This window comes from Aedes aegypti, chromosome 3, assembly GCF_002204515.2.
Source record: "Aedes aegypti strain LVP_AGWG chromosome 3, AaegL5.0 Primary Assembly, whole genome shotgun sequence".
NCBI classification, from domain to species: Eukaryota; Metazoa; Arthropoda; class Insecta; order Diptera; family Culicidae; genus Aedes; species Aedes aegypti.
Genome location: NC_035109.1, coordinates 15149864 through 15167433, shown reverse-complemented (window position 1 = coordinate 15167433; position 17570 = coordinate 15149864). Strand labels below are relative to the sequence as shown.

General features: G+C 41.4%; 1 protein-coding gene across 2 annotated transcripts in view; it reads right to left on the bottom strand.

Annotated features, from left to right (window-relative positions):
- The window catches only part of LOC5568056 (YLP motif-containing protein 1), a 47640-nt gene that overhangs the window by 28326 nt on the left and 1744 nt on the right, over nt 1-17570 (bottom strand). For both annotated transcript variants that reach the window (XM_021849660.1, XM_021849661.1), the window contains exon 3: nt 2555-4477. In XM_021849660.1, coding sequence (XP_021705352.1) covers nt 2555-4477 — 1923 coding nt within the window. The remainder of the gene's footprint in view (nt 1-2554; nt 4478-17570) is intronic.

The following is a 17570-nucleotide window of genomic DNA, read 5'->3' as shown; positions in this document are numbered from 1 at the left end:
TGTAGTTTTTCCTAGAGTTTAAAAATGGGTCAAACTTTTGCCCCACTATAGGCCAAAAATTGTTTACAAGCATTTATGAAAAACCTAATACACCTCAAAGCATCCTTATAAATGGCCTAAAAACGCCATTACGTATAAAAATAAATAAGATTTTATCTTTATTTGATTCCATGGGTGACCAAATATTACAATATTCACGAACAAAAACAATAAATAGGCATAACTTTTCCAAATCTCAGTAGATTTTTATGATATTTTTAGGGAAAGTCTCTTACTCGAATTGCATTCGAACCACTATGACATTTATAAATTTTGTTTTGAATTGAGCTAGAAATCTTAAAAAGAAACGCTTGCCCTACTCGAACTTTTGCTCTACTTTACTCTAATCTTTTTTTTCAGATAACACTGAATTTGCGGATAACAATTTCTATATGCAGCATGATTTATTTTTCAATTATTTTTATATAAATAGGGGATGATCGGGTAGGGATGCAACGTGTTCGCGTGAGGAAAAATTTCAGAGACTTCTCTGGAATAATCGGGAAATCGAGAGAAGACTAATGTGTCATTTTCATTTTTTTTTATTTCCAGGTGAATTTGAAGCAATGTAGATTAAAGTTTTTATAACCGTCAAAATTGTTCCGACTTAAGAAGACCGATTTGAAGATCATTAAAAAAAAACAATTATGAAAATAAATCTTCGAGCTACTTATATTATAAATTTTTTTAACATTATTACAAAAACAATTCTACCGGCTTCCATAGTAATTTGATAATTGAGGCTTGAATGAAGTCTTTATCAAAATACCAAATTTTCATACATAATTTCATTGAATCCTGGGCTAATATTCTCAGATTCCTGGAAATAAATTTTACAAACACCTGGAATTAATTTACGTGGAATCCTTGGCAGGATTATAAAACATTTTTTTATTAAAATCATGATCAGGATTCTCAACGAATACTGGACACGACTTTCGCTGATAACAGGGGCAGGATTTGTACAGAATCTTCAACTGGACTCCATCCATACCATTTCTAGGATTTTCATCAAATTCACTACGTAATTTTCTAAAATATTGGGCAAAGTTGCAATATAATTAGTGTTGTCAACAATCACGATAGTCGACACGTTTTCACTGATATTCGGCAGCGCTTCCCGTAAACATTCACAACAAGAGCGATCAAAAGAATGTCAGAGAGAAACATATCATTTGAATTCTGACCACGTGGTTCGTGGCTGATGACCATGGCAACGAAACGAACGTTGCGTGAAGTGTCGAATGTTTACAGCACTGAATATAACCCTTTGTAAGAATTTGACAAAACTTTGTTATAACAGAATTTCAAGCAGGGCCTTTTTTAAAATACTAGTCAGCATTCTCAAAGTTTTGAGTGTAGGATTTCGACATGAATATTTAGCAAGACTCTGAGGGAATCCAAGACACAATTATCGTATACTCCAGGGTAGAATTTCCCCCCTGACTAAGTCTTGCGGAAAAGCTTGATTAGAATGTTTACACATTCCGCCAATGATTCTCAAAAAATCCTAAGCAGGATTTGGAATGATACTAGGTCAGATTCTAGCAAAATTCTGAGCATGTTTCTTATGAAATAATTCTCATGAGGTTAAAAAAAATCTGGGATAGATTCTCCAAAGTGTTATTGACTAGATTATTACAAGATTTCGAAAGGGACTCTCACAATTACGCAGATAAATTTAGAAAAATGGCATCTGGCCTTCATGTCAAAATATATGTTGCAACGATTTGCGACATCACTGCTGTAAAACCCACTACTGTTTACTAAGGGTACACCAACCCTAATTGATACGCGAAATTTGGTGAAAAAACAAGTGATTGCATTCATTTGTTACTTCATACACTTCCTATAACTTATGAAACTATAATTAATAATGGACGATCCTCAAAATTTCATGAAAACCCATTGTTTTTTGTTCAAATATCAACAATTTTAATTTTGTATGTCAGCCTCGTAGCCTACGGGTTAAACAACGGAAAGCTTTTCAAAAGAAATCTTCGGAGTTTATACTAAAGAAGTATATTAGACAAATCATTTGTACTTTCGTTTTAATAGCAGAAAAGAAAAAAATAGTGTGAAACTCTTTTCGTTTACCAGATACATGTTCAATCTGTTACCCCTTCGATTTCAAAACCTAAAGACCACCATAACAATGTGATAATGGAGTTCACAAATTAATTCGACAGTTAACATGTTAATGAAATGATAGTATTTGGTTTTATTGAAACAATTCCCTCCTAATGTGTAGTACGAACAGAATGATAAGCTTAGCTTCAGTTCATGGGGGGTCGGAACATGAATGAAAAATTCTTCTGTAATCGACATGCAAAGGTGGCGCATGAGTACGAAGAATACTATCTAAAAATCTTGAACTTGGGCAAAAGTCTGGTACAATTTTAAATATTGTAGTGAACTCCAAGTATTCAATTTCATTTATCGATATTCTTCCCTTTCGAACCAGGTGTCATTATACTAGCCCCATGGTTATAATTCTTAATAAAAGAAAACCTACGTCCTCTGCCTCCGCCTCCTCCACGTCCACCACGACCTCCTCGGAAGAACGGTTGCCTCTCGTCTCGGTCGCCTCTGTTGCCAACATTCCGCCAATCGTTGTTCCGCTGGTCAAAGCGTAGATCTTCGTCTTTCCTGAACGGGACATTACTTCCGCTGCTGTCCCGATTACCGCTCCTCCAATCCGTGTTCCTCTCATCGACATCTTTCGCTACTGGGCCACTGCTGCTGTGACCGTAATCGAACACCTGTGGCTGTGGCCTTCCGTTGGAATAGTCGATCACTTGCTTCGGTCGGAAAAAGTCGTCATCACTGGCGAATGGATTTGCTCTTTTCTGACCTGGTTCTTCTTTAAAGGGCTTTGGCATTCCTCCCTGCCAGCGACTTTCGCCGCTGGTGTTAGGACTGAAGTTCCTATCTTCGAATTTGAAGGGTTGTTTAATTGGGGTACTCGTTTGCAGTTCCTTATCTTTGTCCTTTTTCTGTTTGAGTAATTCAATAGCCAGCTCCATTTTAGCCTTACGCTCTTCAAACACATCTATGTGTTCGTAGCGATCGTAAATTTCTTCATACTCATCTTCCGTCATCCATTCTGGTTTGGGAACCGCGCACGGTGTACCAAGTTCTGGATCGATTTGTAGCTCATCCTGATGGCCGTCATAGTACTTCCAATTTTCGTCAGATGGAGGACAATCGGAACCATTGAATGGTTCTTCTTTAACAGGAGGACGCTGACTGAAATCATTCCGGTTGGGTTCGTGTCTATGGTCTGGATCCGGCTCTTGTTTGATGTCACGATTTCCTCCAGCCCATCGTGACTGACGCTGACGAGAAGTTGATGAAGTGTTACTCGGTGCTGGCGAGGGTTGATCCGATCGGTATGGTCTTGGCACGGGATGCATTCCAATTGGCGGTGGAGGTTTGCTTAAATCAATGCCAAGCAGTGGAGGAGGGACCCTTGCGTCGAAGCCAAAGCCGCCTACGCGATTAGGAGGAGGTCCTTGCATAAAATCCATATTATTACGTGGTGGTGGTTGATTTCGGTTGAAGTCGTCAAAGTCGTGACTTCGGTCATCGATTGAAACCACTGAGCGGCGGTCGTCATGGAAGGATGTTCGACTCCGATCCTCCGAAAGTGGTGTGTGAACTTCCGGAGCTCGGATTGTGCTTTGATTGGGCGTATTTTGACCAGAATTGCCATTTTGGTTAGCATTGATAACTGCCCCTGCTGCGTTCTGGATCTGCTGCAGCAACTCATGATTGCCAAGATTAGCTAAGTTTACACCTTGGCCATTGTTGTTACCGGAAATAACATTGAGCAAAGCGCTAACTTTTGGATCTTTCAATAGTGAAGCTAGAGCATTTACTGGATTGGCCGGTGGCTTCGTATTAGCTTCTTTCATTTGTTCCTTATTTGACTTGTCCTCATTTTCATCGTCAAGATTAATGACCTCCATCACTTCCTCGTCAATCTCATTCTCTGGTTTTTCTTCATTGATGAAATCCAAACCGGGGATTCCACCGCCACTTGCTGCTCCTCCGCTGAGGGCATTTTTGAACAATCCCACTTCCATACCGGATTCCTCCTCCTCCGGTGGTGGCGGTGGCGGCGGCTGACTATACTGATAATTCCCAGCTGAGGAAACACTCGTAACGCTGGCTGCTGCAGTCGCCTTTGCTGCTTCAATTTCCGCTAGCCTCTTGTTGCGCAGATGCTCACGTCTTTCCAGCAGCTTCTTGCGACACTCGATGAACTTTTTCTCGTATTCATTGTACGCATTCCTGTCCGGGTGGTTGGCATTCTTGCGTTTCCAGTTGTCGAACTCTTCCTCCCACTTGCGGAACTGTTCGTCGAATGCAAGTTCTTCGGTAGTCTTCTGGCTCTGTTCCGACTCATCGGATGCTGGTGGTGGCGGTGCTGGAGCTGAAAAGACATACAAAAGTGGAAATGGTAATTTGACGGTTTTAGTGTGGTTGGGAGATTTGGAAATTGTTGACTGATAATTATCATTAATCGAAGGATTTCAAGTTTTGGAACTTAAATATTCAATAAATAACATGTACAGTAGTGTGAGACAAAATTTAGATTCTCGCTCCAGTCCACTTTTTGGATTGCATGTCACATAAGGCAGCATCATTTTATTACGTAACGCTAAAATTGTGTGTATGAGCCGTAACGCTTGAGCCTACTCCCCCGCTCCCCTAGAGTGTTACGTGATTTGTGGACGGCGCCTAATAACTGTGCAAAATTTCAGCTCGGTCGGTGAAACTATATTTACGCGCCAGCCATTCAAAGTTTGTATGGGATTTACTATGCTAAAACTTACCTTTGCAAAGAAAAATAGCCAGAAGTCACCCATTGACCTCTATAAAAATTCTAAACACAGACCTCGGTAGGTATTTCTATGATGACGAATATGGCTGAAGACCGCGAAACAATCCGACACTTGTGAAAAAAGTTATTCAATGAAAACCTTTTAGCAAGGCGACGTTCATTAACACGTAAAGGTATTTGTTGAATAACCTACCGAATAGAAATACCTACCGCTCATTCCAGCTCCGAGGCCTGCTTTAAATCGTATAGCGATTTGTTGAGTTTGTAGACCATCTTCCCCCTCTCAAATCTTGGCGGATGCTTCATAAAAACAGTTTCATCTAAGTTACCGTTCAAAAATGCAGTTCGTACGTCCATTTGGTGTAGATGCAAATTCCTTTGAACAGCAACGGACAGCAGCACACAAACGGTACTCATTCGAACCACCGGCATATGTTTCCCGATAGTCCATCCCGTATCGCTGCGAGCATCCTTTTATGACCAGCCGAGCTTTGTATCGGCTAATCGAATTATCGTCGTTGTATTTGATCTTGAACACCCATTGCACGGCATCCATCTGGAAGATCTACCAAATCCCAGGTATGGTTCTTCTCCAGCGATTTGAGTTCATCGCCAGCTGCCATTCAGGCCAGTCGTCTCGCTTATCTGCCTCGTCGATTGTTTCAGGAAGATTCTGAATATAGCTTTCAGCATTTAATGCAAACGCTCCGTACAAAAGACCATCGGAAAATCTATCCGGTTGCTTTCGCTTTCTTTCGGTTCGTCTTACTGCTCTTACTTCTTCCTTTTCTACTTCTCCATTTTCATCTTCTGATAATGATTCGTACACATCGTTATCTTCCTCTTCTTCTTCAATTATTCTTACTTCCTCAACTACTTCGTTCTCAGCCGGCGCAATTTCCCTATCGGACACTAGGTGGTCCGACGTGTAGATGGACGCTAATTTGGGCTTCGGTTCTTCGATATAACGTTCCGTGAGACCACAACTTTTCGTTTCTCGGAATCCCACAGCCTGTATCCGTTTACAGCGTATCCGACAAAATAGCACACCTTGCTTTTGTAATCCAGCTTGCTTTCTTTCTCCTTCGGAACGTGCATATATGCATTGCTTCCAAACACACGCATTTTGGACACGTTGGACTTATGTCCATACCATTTCTCAAAAGGGGTCACTGATTCTAGTAACGCTGACGTAGGACTTCTATTGATCAGCAATTTCGCTTTCATGCACGATTCATATATTTCGCTTGATTCCAGGTTCTTCTCGATGTCCAGGCCATCGACCATGTTGCATCGAACTAACTTCGTTAGACCGGAATTTCCAATACGACCATAACGCCGATGCCACAGAATTCTTTGCGTTTTGGATTCAGTAGCTAGAGCCGATTCGCTTGATGGAATCAACTCGACGTTAAGCTCGAAAAGTTTAGTCTTCCTCGTAGCCGTGCAGACTCGTGAGCCATAAGTCTTGGTGGTGAACGCTTCATCACGTGTGAAGGTAGTACGCATTCCACGTTCTCCGATTTTATTCACAGAAAACAGATTTATAGTCAAATTCGGAACATACAGAACATCGTAGACGACGCACCGCAGTTGCCTATCGCCCACAGCAGCAAGCATTCGCACCTCCCCGGCGTACTCACTCACCATCTTATGTTTGGATTTTGGCACATTGCTGAGATACTTGCGATCTCCAACCATATGACTAGCTTATTCATAGCCTACTAATCTAGGTTTTTTTTTCTTCTTCTTTCTGGCATTACGTCCCCACTGGGTCAAAGCCTGCTTCTCAGATTAGTGTTTTTATGAGCACTTCCACAGTTATTAACTGAGAGCTTTCTTTACCGATTGACCATTTTTGCATGTGTATATCGTGTGGCAGGTACGAAGATACTCTATGCCCTGGGAATCGAGAAAATTTCCTTTACGAAAAGATCCTCGACCAGCGAGATTCGAACCCACGACCCTCAGCATGTTCATGCTGAATAGCTGCGCGTTTACCGCTACGGCTATCTGGGCCCCGTTTTTTTTTATAAGGTTCAAATCACCGCATGACTTTATTATTATGAAAATTTATTGGCTTTTTTCGGTGAATACAATACCTATACTCAGAGTAAAAGGGAGTAACGAAAGTAATGAAATGACAAGATGGATAGAAGAAGAGCGACGAGAGAAATGAATAGAAGTTGAAAATTTGTTTTAACAGAGGGCCATATGTGTGAACATCACAATCGAAACGACAAATCGTTGCCTAACGTCCTGGTCTTGAACGGCTAGATGTTGTATTGTTGGTCACTACTAACACTAGACAGGCAAAAATTTGTCGCCTCGACCTGTTAACTATATTGATCGGCGTATGTAACAGTTCTATCGCTTGAAATTATTTCGGTAAAAGTAATTTTGCATGAAGCAAAAAAATGAAATATTTTTCTTTTTTAAATTTTTGTCAATGTGATTATTAATTGTTGATTTTTTCGGCTGTTTATTAGTTTGGATATGTAGCTCAAAGATCTATAGCGAAACAAAATACACTTTTTAGCAATGAGGAAGTCATGTCCGTGTTACAATATTATTCTCGACGCCGAGCCAAATCAGCACTGCTGGTCTGTTGCCAAATTATTCCATTTTACTTCCGCTTATCTCTCTATAAAGGATCACTAGTATCTACGATTCTCTTCTACGAATGCTTTCAGATTTCTTTTTTCAGGATCTTTACTATGTAATAGAATTAGGAACTTCCAGAATATTCTAAATTCTTTCAGAATGCTCCTAGAATCTTTCTGTTTTGGGTCACATGCCGAATCCCTTTTGAACATCTAAAAAAATCTTCCTAATGCTTATTAGGCATTTCACGGCGAAATTCTTTCTCTTTCGCTCATCAACAAAACTTGAGAACAATGGTGCCAGTACCTGTCAACTTTGACAAGTACTGGCACTGTTGTTTTCAAATTTTCCGAAGGAGGGAAAGAGAACTTTTTCCTGATGACGTCACCGTGCAATGGGCAATACCCAATTTCTTCCACGATTTTTTATCTGAAATTTAATCAGAATTCCGCAGGAGCATTCCGCAAGGAATTCATTCCGGAAGGATTCTAGAATCATCCCGAAAGGATCCTGGAAGCATTCAAATGTATTCTTCTAGCATCCCGAAAAAAATCTTCCAGTAGCCTAAAAGATTATTTTTGTATCATGAAAGGAATCTGCTAGCATCCTGAGAAGATCCTGTAATTATCCAGAAAGAATGTAGGAAGCATTCTGAAATGACCCTGGATGCATCTTCAAAGGATCCTTGGAGCATCCTGAATGGATCCTGGAAACATCCTGAAATGATCCTGGAAGCATCCTCAAAGGATCCTGTAAACATCCTGGAAGGTTCCTGAAAGAATCCTGGAAGCATCCTGACAGGATTCTAGGAGCATTTTGAAACGATTGTGGAAGCACAGACAAACAGACGTAACAGCTTGAACATCTATCGATTTAAAACATAGTCACGTGAACATTTACGCCTAATGCTAAATATACTCCATTTGGCCAACCACAAACTAGGTGGCGGTAGTGAACAAACGTCAAACTCGAACAAAAATGATGCGAGCGCTGCGAGTGACCAACTGGCCAAAATAATTGGAGTGTTACGTCTGTTTGTCTGTGGTGGAAGCATTCCAAAATGATTGTGGATGCATCCTGAAAGGATTCTGGAAACAACCAAAAAGAATTCTGGAAGCATCTCGAGAGGATCCTGCATGCATCCTGGAATGATTCAAGAAGCACTGTGGAAGCTTTGACGAAATCGGAAGAATCTCAGATGGAATTTGGAAAAATCCCACATGAAATCCAAAAGAATTCCAGATGGAGTCCTGAAAAATTTTCAGATGGAATCCAAAAAAAAAAACATCTGGGATATCTTGGGAAAAAACAAATGGGATACCATCTTGCTATATTACGTGAGTCTGAACCTGAGAGAGACTCGCGAAGAGGAAAAATATCAACGTCATATGCAGCCCAGATTACGCTGTCACGAAACGTCAAATGCAGCCCGTCGTATTCATGGCTGAACAAAATCGTAGTATTGTATTCAAAGTAAACTGTCATTAAAAACCTTAGCCAACAGAGCTGTTTTTTTTTAAGATGCTGATTAATCTAAATACAAGACTAGTTATAATGTCTGGTACATTTGCTGGCATGAAATTCAACTCAAAAGGCTTTTTATGCTTCGGTGTGATGCAAACGTAATATTTTTTTTTTTTTTCTTTGCTGATGTGTTCATGTGAGGGTTTTAACGAATTGCGCATGATTGATATGAACAGAGAGTGGAATAAGAAAAAACTCAGCAATCACAGAAGAAGAATACTGTCTTTGCGAGTCCCGTCTCAGGTCTGAACATTAGAGTGATGCAAATTTTGAAATGTTGGCTCCCCTATGCTTAAACGATTTATATTATGGTAAATAGCATCCTACCAAAGTTTGAAATGATTCGAAAGAAATTTGACTGTGCACAAGCCATTTGAAGTTTATATGGAGATTACTATAGAAAACGCCAAGTTTTTGTGTTCAGGCCTCTATCTCTTCCACATATAATTTTATGGAAAAGTGAACAACCTCTGCTCATGCAAAATCCTTTTAGCTACAACTTTGCTGAACACCACATTTTGATAGGAATTAAGGATAAATTGCTATTCTTAATCATAAACTGGGTAAGCATTTTGCATGCTGAACCAACTGCCCGGCAGGCAACAGTGGTGCTCCTGGCGGGTAGAATAGATCAAAGTAATCCAGGCTACTATGTTCTACAGCAAAACAGCAGTGTTGCTCTGAAAGTAATTGAATGATCATCTCAGCATGGTTTAGACTTTGTTATCACTAATAACAAATTATCCTTACGTACCACCAAAATGTGGTCTTCGGCAAAGTTGTAGCTGGAAAGATTTCACATTCCTAGTCTTGCACTCGCAACGTGAAGAGCTCTTGTTCGTTGCTCCGTGACAATTGGTTTTTGCTCCACAAAGTTGGTTTTTTCCACCGTCGCGTGTGTCCCTAGAAGTGCACCACGGGAAGTAGTAACCGTCAGCATAGTCTGACGAGTTAACTATACAACAGTTTGGGACGAAAATCTTCTCGAATCAACCCGCCGGAGAAGATTTATCAACATCAAGTCGGACGGCTGTGTATTCACCACACGCCGATCGGCATCATCAACAACGCCGTCATCGTCATCATCTGCGGTGGCCTATTGTTGCTGTCGCACATCGCCTTCCTCATCACCGGTGTGTGATACCGTTCACCAGTACCTAAAGCAGGCAATTATTGTTCCTACAGTGAAGTGGTTGAAAAGCACGTGGTGTATCATCAACGAGCAAACATCAGTGCATCGTTTTGCCGTAGGTAACATTCCACTTTGATTCCATCCACTCTCTCTCTCCGCCGCATTTCAAAGTCTCACTGTGACTCTCACATCAACCAGTGGTTCCCAAACATCAGTGGTTGACAATTTTTTTTTTTTTCCTGTAAATATTTTTTTTTCTGCAAATATTTTTTTTTTTTCCGTAATTATTATTTGTTTTGGTAAATATTTTTTTTTTATTCCCGTTTTTTTATATCGTTAGTTATTTGAATACTAATATTAAGATAAGTTTGTAATTATCTGTAGTGTAGTTTTATTCTCAACATTATCCCATTTGCAATAGAATCTACACAATGGAACCGAATGATACCGGTGGGGGTTCGCCGGAATACTTAATTTCCTCTGATGATGAATCAGGCTCAGGACGCAACACTGATCTCCCAATACCAAGCCAACAAACCGAGAACATGGAAACTAACGAAAATGAAAATAACGTTAATTCCTCCTTTCCCATGAACTCAGGCAGACCCTCTCCAGAAGTTCTTTTGAAAAGCCCTTCGGCTCAAAATTCTGTGAATACCAATTGGGTTCTGCCTACTAGCTCACCTTCACCCCCCTCTACCTCTGCTTCTTCTTCGAACTCGGCGATCCCCCGCCCAAAGGTTTACCCACCCGGATCTAAGGGTCCCTTTCTGGTTTTCTTTCGGCCCAAAGCGAACGGAAAACCATTGAATAAACTTCAAATCGAAAAAGATCTGGCAAAATCGTTTCGAGGTATCCTTGAGATTGATTCACCCAGCCGTGATAAGTTGCGTGTCACAGTTAGTGATCGCGACCAGGCGAACAGAATTGCTGCCTTTGAGCTCTTTTCAATGGAGTACAAAGTCTACATTCCCAGTCGCGAGGTCGAATGTTATGGAGTGGTCACGGAGCACAATTTGACTCGCGCAGACATCATGTCGGGAGCTGGTGGGTTTAAAAATCGTGCCGTTCCGCTGGCTCCTGTTCTTGATGCCAATCAAATGAACAAAGTGTTGCCTGATGGCTCAAAACAGCCGTCAAATTCGTTCCGTGTAACCTTCTCCGGTTCGGCCTTACCAAGCGTCCTCGTGATTGGGCGTCTTCGGTTACCTGTTCGTCTTTATGTACCGACGGTTATGCACTGTGAAAAGTGCCGGCAGTTGGGCCACACTGCACCTTACTGCAGCAACAAACCACGTTGTAGTAAGTGTGGCGAACAACATGCCGAAGGTTCCTGCAATATGGAGCCAAAATGTACCTCTTGTGGCCAAGCTCCTCACAAACTCAGTGCATGCCCGAAGTACATAGAGCGGGAAAAACATACAATAAACTCCCTGAAACAGCGGTCCAGGCGTTCCTATGCAGACATGCTGAAAAAGATCGCTCCGACTGTTGCTCCATCGGCCCATACCTTTCAAGGCAACAATATCTTCGCATCCCTGCCGGATAACGATCAATGCTCTGACTCTGAGGATGGAGAAGAGTATACAATAATTGAGACAGGGACGAAAAGGAAGCGTGCTGTTACAAAACGGCGCTTGAAGCAGCAGGCTTCTCAGAACGTCCCTGTTGATCAAAACGTTTCTTCAAAGCCTTTGACAAAATCAAGAAATGGCGGAAACACCAAAAAGGTGTCACCTCCAGGCTTCAAGTTTTCAGCTGGAGAATTTCCGTCACTTCCGGGAACATCTAAAACCCCAGTTGTCCCAGTTTTTTGCCCAGAAGAACAACCAATTCGTCAGCAGGAGCAAAATAATGCTTCCGGAAAACTGACTCTTTCTGGGATAGTGGATTTCATTTTCGAAATGTTTCAATTCTCACCCGAAACGAGGAACCTGCTCAACATGGCGCTTTCCTTGGTGAAACCTTTTCTGAAGCAAATAGCTTCAAAGTGGCCGATTCTTGACTCGTTCATATCTTTCGATGGCTAATATGGTCAATGAGGTCGGAGATATGATCGAAGTACTACAGTGGAATTGTAGAAGTCTTATGAAAAATATGGAGGCATTCAAATTTTTAGTACACAGCTCTCGCTGCGACATATTTGCTCTCTGTGAAACATGGCTCACTTCTGATAAAAATATCTCTTTCCACGATTTTAATATTATTCGTCTGGATCGAGGGGATGGATATGGAGGGGTGCTCTTAGGGATTAGCAAGCTTCACTCCTTTTATAGAATCGATTTCCCCTTGATGACAGGCATTGAAGTAGTTGCATGTCATATTACAGCCCGAGGTAAAAGCCTCAGCATAGCCAGTGTGTACATACCGCCAAACGCTAGAATGTCTCGCAGAGACTTAGCGGCAATATGCGAAGCTATGCCTGCGCCATGGTTGATCCTAGGAGATTTTAATTCTCACGGTACAGCCTGGGGGTCACCGAGGGACGACAATCGCGCAACCTTAATATATGATCTTTGCGACTACTTCAATCTGACAATTTTGAACACTGGGGAAGCAACACGAATAAAACCTCCAGATCCCCCTAGTATGTTAGACCTCTCAATCTGTTCGAATTCATTATCATTGGATTGCATGTGGAAAGTAATTCAGGATCCCCATGGTAGTGATCACCTGCCTATCAAAATTTCAGTTACCAATAATTCGTGTCGAACACACCAGATCGACGTAGCGTATGACCTCACAAAGCATATCGACTGGGGAAAATACGCTGAAGCGATCTCCGTAGGTGAGCAATCGGTCGATATACTTCCACCGCTGGAAGAATATCAATTCTTATCCGCGTTGATTATAAACAGTGCTCTTCAAGCTCAGCGTAAACCGGTTCCAGGATCTTCAGTACGACGTCGGCCGCCCACCCCGTGGTGGGATGGCGAATGCACCGGAGTCTATCGCGAAAGATCAGATGCGTTTAAAGAATATCGGAAACGTGGTACGCGCGATAACTACGATCGGTATTGTTCTCTTGACCGCAAGTTCAAGAGCCTCGTGAAAGCGAAGAAACGCGGTTACTGGAGAAACTTCGTCAACGGATTAACACGGGAAACGTCGATGCGAACCTTGTGGACGGTCGGTAGAAGAATGCGGAACGTACAATCGGTAAACGAGGATCGTGAAAGCTCTTCTCGATGGATATTTGATTTCGCGAAAAAAGTTTGTCCGGACTCTGTCCAAGTTCAAATGACTATTCGTGATTATCCAGAAGAAAGGAATGCAATGGACTCAACTTTTTCGATGGTAGAGTTCTCACTTGCTCTCTTTTCATGTAATAATTCTGCCCCGGGTATGGATAGAATTAAGTTCAACTTGCTGAAAAACCTCCCAGACGTCGCAAAGAGGCGCTTGTTGAACTTATTCAATATATTCTTGGAGACCAACATTGTTCCGGATGATTGGAGACAAGTGAGAGTTATTGCCATCCAAAAACCAGGAAAGCCTGCGTCGGATTACAACTCGTACCGTCCTATTGCGATGTTGTCGTGTCTCCGAAAGTTGTTAGAGAAGATGATTCTCTTTCGACTGGACAAATGGGTTGAATCGAATGGCCTTCTCTCAGATACTCAATTTGGATTCCGCAGAGGCAAAGGAACGAGCGATTGTCTTGCGTTGCTTTCTACTGAAATTCAACTGGCCTACGCACAAAAAGAACAAATGGGCTCAGTCTTTTTGGATATTAAGGGGGCTTTTGATGCAGTTTGCGTTGATGTCCTTTCGGACAAACTCCACGAGTGTGGACTTGCCCCGATTTTGAATAACTACTTGTACAATTTGTTGTCTGAGAAGCACATGTTTTTCTCACATGGAAACTCAACAATTTCTCGAATAAGTTACATGGGTCTCCCCCAGGGCTCATGTTTAAGCCCTCTTCTTTACAACTTTTACGTAAGAGATATTGATGATTGTCTCATGGGAAATTGCTCGCTAAGACAGCTTGCGGATGACGCCGTTGTTTCTGTTACAGGACCAGAGGCGGACAATCTGCAAGTACCATTGCAAGATACTCTGGACAATTTGTCCGCTTGGGCTGTGAAGCTGGGTATCGAATTCTCTCCGGAGAAAACCGAGTTAGTTGTCTTTTCTAGAAAGCGTGATCCGGCGCTGCTAGAACTTCAGTTTATGGGTAAGGCACTGACTCAAGGTTTATCGCATATGTATTTAGGGGTCTGGTTTGATTCTAAATGCACCTGGGGAAAACAAATTAGGTATCTGTATCAGAAGTGCCAGCAACGAATCAACTTCATGCGTACACTCACAGGAACATGGTGGGGGGCCCACCCGGACGATCTGATAAAGCTATATCGCACAACGATTCTGTCGGTTCTTGAATACGGTAGTTTTTGCTTCCAATCCGCCGCGAAAACACACATTCTGAAGCTCCAGCGTATTCAGTATCGCTGTCTTCGGATCGCGTTAGGCTGTATGAACTCGACTCATACCATGAGTTTAGAGATATTAGCAGGAATACTGCCTTTATCGGATCGGTTCGTGGAATTGTCGTTAAGGTTCCTCATCCGCTGTGAAGTGTTGAACCCGATGGTAATTGAAAATTTTGAGAAGCTAATCGAACGAAATCCTCAAACAAGATTTATGACATTGTACTACGCGTACATGACTCTGGAGGTTAACCCTTCTTTGAATCTTCCCAATTACGGTTGCTTCCCTGACTTCTCAAGTTCCGCTGTAGTTTTCGATCTGACCATGAGACAAGACATCCGTGGAATTCCAGATCTGCTTCGTTCGGAGCAAATCCCAAAAATTTTTGCTAGCAAGTTCGGTCACATCAGCTGCGAGAGAAGGTTTTACACCGACGGGTCAAAAACGAATGATTCCACTGGATTTGGTATGTACAACGAGTTTCATAGCGCCGCATATAAACTTCAGAATCCTTGCTCCGTATATGTCGCGGAATTAACGGCTATACATTACGCATTAGAGCGAATTGCCTCTCTTCCCTCTGATCAATATTTCATTTTTACGGATAGCCTTAGCTCCATAGAGGCTATACGTTCAATGAGGCCGGTGAAGCACTCCCCATATTTTCTCAGTGAAATACGTTCTAAATTGAGTGCTCTATCGAATGATTCATATACTATCACCTTGGTTTGGGTCCCTTCACATTGCTCGATCCCGGGCAATGAGAAAGCGGACTCGCTCGCCAAGGTGGGCGCTATGGAAGGTGATATTTTTGACCGAGAAATTGCCTTCAATGAATTTTTCTCAATTGCTCGTCAACATGCATTGGTCAGCTGGCAACAAAAATGGGATGCCGGAGAATTGGGCAGGTGGTTACATTCCATTCTCCCGCAGGTATCGAAGAAGCCGTGGTTCAAGGGGTTGGACTTAAGTCGAGACTTTATTAAGGTAATGTGTCGACTTATGTCCAACCACTACTCTTTAGGCTCTCACTTCTATCGAATAGGGCTCACAGATAGCAATCACTGCAGCTGCGGTGCAGGTTACCAAGATATCAACCACGTAGTTTGGGAGTGCCTCGAATACGGTATTGCCAGATCTAATTTTTGTACATCCCTCAGGGCCCAAGGGAAACCAGAAAAGGAAGACATTAGAAATGTGTTGGGTAAACTTGACCTTGTGTACATGAAGCTTTTGTACGAATTTTTGAAACAAGCTAACATCTGTGTTTGATCCCCCCATCTCTTCGGTCTACTTGTCCACCTTGTGTCCCCTCGAAATTCGTCTTGTTGTATCGTTACAGGTTGTCATTGTCCACTCCACGTTCGACCATCAGCAAAGCAAACACGTCACATCTTCAAGCTGCTGAATGTCAACGGAACGATCCCATTGTCCTATCCCTTCCTTGAAATTATTGTTACCCCTAACCTCGACCAAACCGCGAGCTTTACGGTTCCCCAAAGCTAACATAGTATATTAAGAAAACATCATGAAATTGTTAAAACAATCAAAAGAAGTCGGCTCCGTAATGCCTAATGGCGCATGAGCCTAGTAAATAAATGATTAAGTAAAAAAAAAAAAAAAAAAAAACAAAAAAAAAAAGAAAGATTTCACATGAGTGGAGTTTGTTAATTTTTTCATAAACTATCATTACGAGCAGTTAGAGGACTGAACACAAAAGGTTGGTCTTTTCCATAGTAATTTCCATAGAAACTTCAAATGGCCTGTGCACAACCAAATTTCTTCCAAATCACTTCAAATTTTGGGAGAACGATTTTAATCATAATTGACACCGTTTAAGCATAGGGGAGCAACAACTTCAAAATTTGCATCAGTCTACTGAACATAGTTGCACCTTTTTTTTAGAGGTGAAAGAATTTGTTTGCCGACTACTCGGCAGTTCGGATCTCGGTTAAAATTAGCCGACACTCGGCATTCTAAATTAAGCTGCTGCTGAAAATATTTCCAAGTCAAGAATACGTTTTTACAGGAATTCGTTAAAATATCGATCACTGCAGTTACTAAATGCAAGAATGCATGTTTGCACATTGATACATTTTGTTATTTCTGATATGTTTTGTAGCTGAAACGTCCAAAATCCGGTTCATCAATTTACTGTTTAAATAGGTGTTATCAGAGTCTATGAATGGAGAGTTGCGCAAAGAGAACTGGCAACAAGTATTACAAATCATTTAATTATTCTGGCCACCTATTTTACTGCGTGCGCTTGAGTGACTTCACTCAAATGCACTTTCATGTTGTTTACATGTTTGCTTGTTAAGTCGCAAAGAACAAAATTGAAATTGATCTCAGGTTATAAAGTAATCATAATAGTTGAGAATTGCAACAACACGGACGACAAACAGCATACACTCAAAAACTTGATCTTTTTTCGGTTTCCGCGCGACGAGCAACTGAAAATACAGTTAATTTTTTATGCCGTTTACTGTCCCACTGGGAATTGACCAAAAACAGTTGCATCTGTAGCGTAAGTCTGGTTTGAATAACTAATATATAGTTTTCAACTAACTAGTTTTGTAAAATTAGTTCAATTTCAGTTATATTTCAACTATGAAACGAATTTATATATTTCCACTGATGAAGGACGATTACTAGCATTACCGTTACATTACATGTTACAAGAAGGGGGTTTATTCACAAATTATAGGCCCTAAAATCCATTATTTCGTTACACCATCGTATTACACCGCAGCATTAAAAAAAATCTTTTTTTATTTCGTCACGATAACAATACCCCTCTCGCCCCGAAACGTGTTTGTTTATTTTATCGAGCAGGTAGACGATTTGACAGTTCAATAGGTAGACTTGGTTTCAGTCTTCGCGCAACTCTCCATTCATAGACTCTGGGTGTTATTAATTAAATTTAAAAAATATATTTCTTGTTGTTGCATAGGTGACTGGTTTGGGCACGCGACGCCTCTGTTTCTA